Source organism: Gekko japonicus, unplaced genomic scaffold (assembly GCF_001447785.1).
Source record: "Gekko japonicus isolate JY-2015 unplaced genomic scaffold, Gekko_japonicus_V1.1 scaffold539, whole genome shotgun sequence".
NCBI lineage: Eukaryota > Metazoa > Chordata > Lepidosauria > Squamata > Gekkonidae > Gekko > Gekko japonicus.
Window position 1 is genome coordinate 313,196 of NW_015168667.1, and position 7,705 is coordinate 320,900.

General features: G+C 44.7%; 1 protein-coding gene across 1 annotated transcript in view; it reads right to left on the minus strand.

Annotated features, from left to right (window-relative positions):
- LOC107113906 (adenylate cyclase type 5-like) overlaps positions 1-7,705 on the minus strand; it is a 368,311-nt gene that overhangs the window by 109,427 nt on the left and 251,179 nt on the right. Inside the window, exon 3 of the mRNA XM_015415309.1 lies at positions 2,838-2,959. Within this exon, the coding sequence (XP_015270795.1) occupies positions 2,838-2,959 (122 nt within the window). The remainder of the gene's footprint in view (positions 1-2,837; positions 2,960-7,705) is intronic.

Here is a 7,705-nt window from a genome sequence, read left to right on the forward strand (position 1 = left end):
TCCCGATTGAATCAATTGAGTTTTCAGCACAAAATAAACCCGTGTACATACCTTCTTGCAAACATGCTCATGGCATGTGAAGAACCTGAAGGTAAAAACGCTTTTGCAATTTACAGTCTGATTCCCCCAGAAGAGATCTTAGTCAGCCAGGCACACGGCTATTTACAGCCCTGTATGGATCTAGGTAGACTCAGACAATAAGTAATTTCCATTTTCATTCTAAATTGCTACTGTTTGGAAGACTCACAGAACATTTAAGACATAACCATAAACACACCCCAGTACTTACAACATCACCATTGGGACTATTATCTGTATATAACAAAAACATCCTCAGTTTATAAATAAAGGTCACATGCTTTCTGCTTTCTCCTGTCCTGTACCTTGTGCCAATATTATCATACTGAATTGGTCTCCTTTCTTCTTAGCGCATTGGCCTCCTTTTAACGCTGATTAATTTGTATACATTGTTAAGTCGCTCGCTTAACAAAGTCGGAGAGTGATTCAGCAAGAACACAACTTTATTCTTCAACTTGAACACAACTCCAACACAGATCAACATTTGATAGCCAGAACAGAACAGCTCAGCTTTTACATTGCAGTTGTCCTGCTTTTAAACTCTCCCGGCTAATGTAGCCACACCCACTGTACAAATACCAACCAATACGGTTGTTCATATAAGGACCAATCACGGACGTTCCCGCTCAGGGAACTTGCTGTAAGGTGATTGGCTAGGTGCTTCCTGGGCTAGCAATGCGATTGGATGGATTTGGATCCTTGCCCAGGACAAAGCTCAACATGGCAAGTCAATTAGATGTTTCACATACATCATGCATTCAGTGGCAGCTATTGAATACATTACATACATGATATTCACAAACAGGAGTTAAATCCAAGATTAGACAGTCTGCTCTGATCCTGGAAACCTTATTTCAAATAGTGCCACATAGATAAAAGGATAGAGTCATCAGCATGGGTTATTTCTAATTTAAAGCTGCAGACTGCAGTTATGTGGTACCATACTTGGATTTCAGCTGATTAATTTTCGATTACTTTGATGAGACTGAACCAATCAGTCTCAGTACTTCTGCTTAAATAGGCTATGAAGTGATGTGTTACTTCACTGAGAATGAGCCATTTTAAAGGCAAAGTCACTGGTTTCAGTACTTTGTAGATGGCAAATCAAGCTAATCAGATTAATCATGCATGGAATCACCACTACCAAGGCAGGAAAATCCTGCATAGATCATTCTTCAAGTCCCACGTCCGTCAGGGCGTCCTAAGGGTTAAAACAGTTTTCTACTTCTCTGGACTACACATTTGAGTTAAGAAAACTGCTCTCTCTTCTATAGTGGTTCAATTGCATGACGAAAGCCAATCATTAGTACAGATAAATGAAACTTACACTCTCCTCTCTCATGTTATTACCAGTGTTCCCTCTAAGCTGAGTTATTGTGTGCTAGCTCACAGTTTTTTAGCCTCTGGCTCACACATTTTTGCCTTAGCTCAGGAAGGAGGGCTCCAGAGCAAACTAATTTACACAGTAGCCAAATCGTTTCCTTACAACTTTAATGCCAGTAGCTCACAAAGTAGAATTTTTGCTCACAGGACTCCACAGCTTAGAGGGAACATTGATTATTACCGCCCCCCCCCCCAAATCCGCAGATGAGCGAACACTAATTGTTATAAATTTGAGCAGATCACATATATAGTTCCAATAACATAAACAGCCAAGATAAATTCACACAAATTATGAACACAGCAAATAACAATTAAAGACATGAGCAAAATGGGCAGACTTCATCTGGTATCTGAAATTATAACAAGGCCAGGTCCCCCCAGCTACTGACAGGGGGTGAGAGGAACTTACCAGGAGCAGCAGGGAGGCCCACTCAATGTCCATGACACTGCCCACATGACTCGGAAGGGCTGTCATCACGTCCGGGCCATCGGGGCAACGCTCTGGTATTTGGGCAAAGACTCAATGGTAAATTTGGTTTGTATCATAGAGTTTTTGCTCAAATACCAGGGCATCGCCCCAGCATCCTGGATGTGATGATATCACTTCTGGCTCACGTGGGCAGGGACATGAGCATGTCACTGCACGTCAGATGGATCTCCCTGTTTTTCAGGGTAAGTCCTTTCACCAGCCAGCTGATTGGCAGTGGGCAGGTGGGGCCTGGCAGTGGGGGACCCACGCCGCAACCAGGGGGGGTCTGGCAACCCGATAACAAGGAAGGCACCAGGCCAACACATTCAGTGAGAAGGTCCCACATAGGCAAGGCTCCTTTTCCAGGATCCCTTCCCTTCCACTTTGAGACAGAGGTGCCACAAGAAGGGCCTCTCATGAGTTCTCAGCTGACAGACAAGGTTCATGCAGAAGAAAGAAAACTCGGGGCACTTTTGACTTCCAGGATGACTTTTGACCAATCACTTCCGAAATACTGAATAAAGCAGTTTTGCACTTTGCACCCAAATGAGTCCCATGTGCAAACTAAAGTATTAGGTGCAAAGGGGTGAAGGCCAGAATTTGGCCTGTTAATTTAACTTACCTCCGTCCCATCTGTCCAAATAAAAGTGTTAGCTCTCTTTCTTGGGACATAACTTGGGATTTTATTTCCCACTTCACGGAGATAAACCTGTGTTACTCTAAAAACGTATTCCTCCACCCATAGCACTGCTTACATCCCATTTTGAAGCATAAACAGTGCAAGGCAAAAGGAAAAAAAACACATTTCAGTTATACATATTCCAGTTATCTCTTTTCCCTGTTTTTTTACACAAAAAGACAATGGGACTGTTATCAGTGCGTTCCACTCCCCTCACTCTGCACTTACCTGACATTGTCATGCTTCTGGATGTAAATTTTATGAAACATCATATCTTCTTTTTTGGCATTAATGTCGGCTTTCATCTCCATAGCAACATGACGAGGAAGTACAGAAAGCAGGAGGCGCTCCTGTGGAGTGAGACAGATGAATTAATTAAAATACTTGCTATCTATTTAATAACACAAATGCACATCTCTTTGCATCTCATGTGAGGAAAAAGAAGCCATTAGTTCTGAGGTACACAGGCACAATCAAGGATATTTCCCAGGATCTTATTCCACTCCATAATGAAACCTCAGAGGATATCACAACCGATCAGATGTCTTTCATAATTTCAACTTAATGTCAATTCATAATAGCGAACAGGGCTATTTTTGGGCAGGAACGCACAAGAACGGAGTTCCGGCTGGCTTCCAAGTTGGCCACACCTACAGCCTCCCCTCCCTCCCCAGGTTCCCCAGGAGCCTCACAAGCCACGGGACGCCTGGGGAAGCCAAGCCACCCAGGGAGGGAAGGCAGTTTAAACTGCCTCCCCTCCTCGGGTTCCTCAAACTCCCTGAAAGTCACAGGGCACCTGGGGAAGCCGATCCTGGGAGGGAGCTGTGCAGTCAGGGATGTGGCCTAACATGCTAATGAGTTTCTGCTGTTGGGTGTGGCCCATTATGCTAATGAGTTCCTGCTGGGCTTTTTCTACAAAAAAAGCCCTGATAGCGAACATCTCAAATGTAATTTTAAAGGAATGTACACAAAATTCTATTTGAAATTACAAAAAAATCTCTTAACTGTTTTTTAAAGATGCGGTACAAGTACAAATTGAATTTAAACACATGAGGTTAACCACATAGTATTAACAAAGCTGGTTGGAACACGGAATAGGCCTTAGTGTCAAGGGAAATGCAGAGCACCTTAGTTTGGTGTAACACACGAGTGGTGGAGTGCAACTGGGAACAGAGCAGAAGGGCCTGTGCACGTCCAGCACTAGTCCCCTCAACTCTCTCCTGGCTTTACCATATGATTATGGCCAGGGGCCATTTCGTAGAAAAAGAGGCGCAGGAGCTCATTAGCGTAACTCATTAGCATAACTTATTTGCATATGCCACACACCCCGACATCACCAGAAGTGTGTCAGAAGGCAACACCCACCGCTCATGCTAGCTATTGGGGGGGGGGGAGTGTGCAGATCTGTCCTCGCAGAGGAGGGAGGGCTTGTACCTGAATAAAACTTGGACTTAAAGGTGCCCCTGGACTGTTTTGGACTGGGGGGCCAGGGGGGCTCTGCAGCTTATCTGGCTGCTTCTTGCTCTGACTGAGGGCTGCTGGGAGCAGGGGGTGGGGCTTGTTGCATGTGCCCGCCCCCTGGGCTCTTTACTGCCGGAGCTCCACTCCTGTGCACTCCTGCAGGAAATGACCCCTGATTACAGCCTGACGAAGGGTCGAAGCGGAGATTTACCTGGAACATCCATTGTCGTGGTTAATACTATGTGGTTAACCTCATGTATTATGGTTTCACTTCATATGTTTAAATTCAATTTGTACTTGTACTGCATCTTTAAAAAACAGTTAAGAGATTTTTTGTAATTTCAAATAGAATTTTGTGTATATTCCTTTAAAATTACAGTGTTTTCCAGATACAGTATATCACACCCACTGTATAGCCATTTTCTGTTATACAACATCTCAAATGCAGCTGTACTGTCAGCAGTTGGCAACACAGGGTGGATGCATATTGTTCCTTGCAGTTTAATGATTTCATGATGCCACATGCGTCACCAAGACCTACACTAGAATGCAATCGGGCTCCATCCAGTTTGCAATATAAGTTGCAAACCTCAATGTTTCAGTGTGTTTGGGTCAAACTGGACGCCACAATGGCCAAGGGTCCAACCTGTGGCTGCCAACCCCATTTTACAGGAGAACCTAGCCATTTAAAAGTTGCTGTAGTGTGGCAGCACCATGTCATCTTGTTTCCCCCGGTACCTTTTCAAGAGATGTCGGAGAGGAAACAAGATCACATGTTGCCACTCTGCCACAGCAGGTTGGACCCATGGCTGCCATAAGAACCAGTCTGGCTCTTATACTATTGTCTGCATAGGACTGTACTGGTAAGCCTTAGAAAAATCTAGAGGGGCAGTGGATGTAGTTCGGAATGGATCTAATTCTGAGTGCAGCTTGGGGTCTGAGCCCTTTCAGGTGTTCAGTTTTGGCGTTCCTTATGTGCAGGGCTTTTTTGGTAGAAAAAGGCCAGTAGGAACTTATTAGCATAATAGGCCACACCCAACAGCAGAAACAGGACGACCTGGCGGGAGCTGGTCCATGGGGTTGCGAAGAGTCGGACTCGACTGTGCGACTGAACAACAACAACAACAGCAGAAACTCATTAGCTTATTAGGCCACACCCCCAACAGCACAGCTCATTAGCATATTAGGTCCCAGCCCCATGCCTTCCCTTGGCTTGCTTGAGCACCCCGTGACTGGGGGGAGCCCGGGCAAACCAGCCCTTGGACAGGCCGGGGAAGGCACGGGGAGGCATTTAAATGCCCCCGATCCTTCCAGCCCCCCCGGCCCGCCCGCCTCGGAGTCGCCGGGGTGTGTGTGTCACTCTCCAGGCCTTCCCTCTGTAGCCACACACACAGAGGTTTTGGCTGTAGTGGGCGTGGCCAACTCTGAAGCCACCCGAAACTCCGTTCCTGTACGTTCCTGCCCCAAAATAGCCCTGCTTATGTGTATGGGAAATCTGTGCCACCCATGATCCTTCTAATACATGCTGTTTCCATTTTATAAGAACAGTATATCACACCCACTGTATAGCCTAAGGAGGGCAATGTGAGAAAATGCCTATTCTAAAAAAATCAGCATTCCCTTCATGTACAACATATACCCTTCTTAGGGGCATGATTTTCCTTCCGTTTTACTTTTTGTGTCCCTTCACTGACTGAGCAGCCCGGGTAATGTTTATTCTTCTTTTTAAAGTAGCTTTTAGCAGTCCCGCCCTGTGTCAGTAATATGCAATGGCTATTTTCTCAGCCCAGGACCTGAGGGAAGGGTTAGGGTCTCCCTGTAGCTTGAATGACAGAAAAGGTCACTTGAGACACTTTTAAAATTGAAAAACAACAGAAGATTTTATCTCCTCAGCATCCAGCTCTCACAAGACTTTCCTTGCTCAGCTGATGCCAACCAATCAAATTGCCTGGAGCAGCCTGTCACTCAAGGCTCTCCGGCTCTGTGAAGGACTAACCCTTCATAGTCCCGTAGTTTTATGTACAGCACTTTTAAGCCTCTTAAAAAGTGCAGACCGTCACAGCAAAGCTTTAGTATCAAGATTACGAAAGTATAAGATGATGCCTACCTGGTTAATGACCGAAAGGCTACGACATAACTGGAGTGACAACGTTCCCCTGCTGCTTGTTCTCTGCAACTGATATTCAGAGATTCCACTGAAATCATGACTGACAGGAGAGGGCCCTGACCTGGACGCTGCAGGCTAGCCTGTGTCAGCTATGCTGCCATGGGGGTTGGGGAGTTCATTCTGTGTCTTGTTAATTGCTATTGCATTCCTATCCCTGCTGTTATGCCTTTGCTGAAATGCTTATCTCTACAGATGTGCAGGAGGAGGTTGTGTTGTCTGGAGGGATCCTATGTACCGTGAGAGACTCCAGGTTCTCAGCTCTAACCACCTAACGGTTGCCTGACTTATCCCGTGCGCGGGAGGGTGCCTAATTGGCCAATGCCATGGGGTGTGTGCATACAAATACCCTATATCCTATCCTGATCTACAGGCTCTGGCCATTCTTAACAGTGCCTGTGTTACTGCATCTATAGCTTTGCAATAAAAGTATAACCGTTCCTGAATGCGTGTACTTCGTTGTTAGCTGTGGGTTCTGACTAGAGATGTAAAATTTCTGAAAATTCTGAAGCTTGGAAAAACCCGGGTTTTTTCCGTTTCCCCCCGGAAAAAAACGGAAATTTTTGGAAAAATTGAAAAAAATGCTACATTAGCATTTCTTTTGTCTTTTCTAGATTGAAAGTCATTCTGTTACTTTAGGAACATAAAATATGACTATGGACATTTTTGCTTGCCATGAAATTATCACAACTAGCATATTAAAAATATAGTGTATCCAAGCAATTATTACAGAATACCCACCCACATGCAGAAACAAAACGGAAACTTTTTTGTTTTCTTCTGACAATCGCACCTCCTAAAGGAAAAAAATGCATCTTGTTCTTGCATTGGAGAGTTCAGTTTGTAACCTAGAACTTGCTTGTCCTCAGTGCACAGAAATTAGATCAATCTGATACCATATATATATATATAGTAGAAATGATTTGGAAAATATTTGAACACCTTGTCTTAAAATATTTTATTCATCATGTTAAAATAAAACGTTCCATAATCAATTTTTTTCTTTTCTTTTTCTAATTTTTCGGGAAAAAACAAAAAGGCTTCAGGAAAAAAACGGGGGGGGGGGGGCAACGGTTTTTTTCCGGGCCTTCACATCTCTAGTTCTGACAGCCTGATCTTGGCAAATCTTGGAAGCTTAAGCAGGGCCAGCCCTGGTTAGTACTTGGATAGGAGACCAACAAGGAAGTCTAGGGTCGCTACACAGAGGCAGGCCTGCCTTGAAAAAACTATGAAGTCGCTGTAAGTCGGCTGTGACTTGACAGCGTTTTACATACGTGGTAGGACAGGCCTCCATGGGCAAAGCTGGAATGGAGCAGGTAGCCGTTTGGTAGAGCTCATGAAAGATGTGGCAAGGTGGGTGAGACGTGGCATCTCTAGTTTTGGAGGCACAAGCTTCCCCAACTTCCATGATTTTTACTTTACAGCATAGATGCAAAAAGTAACCCCCCCCCCAATTCACTGTCACAGTCTT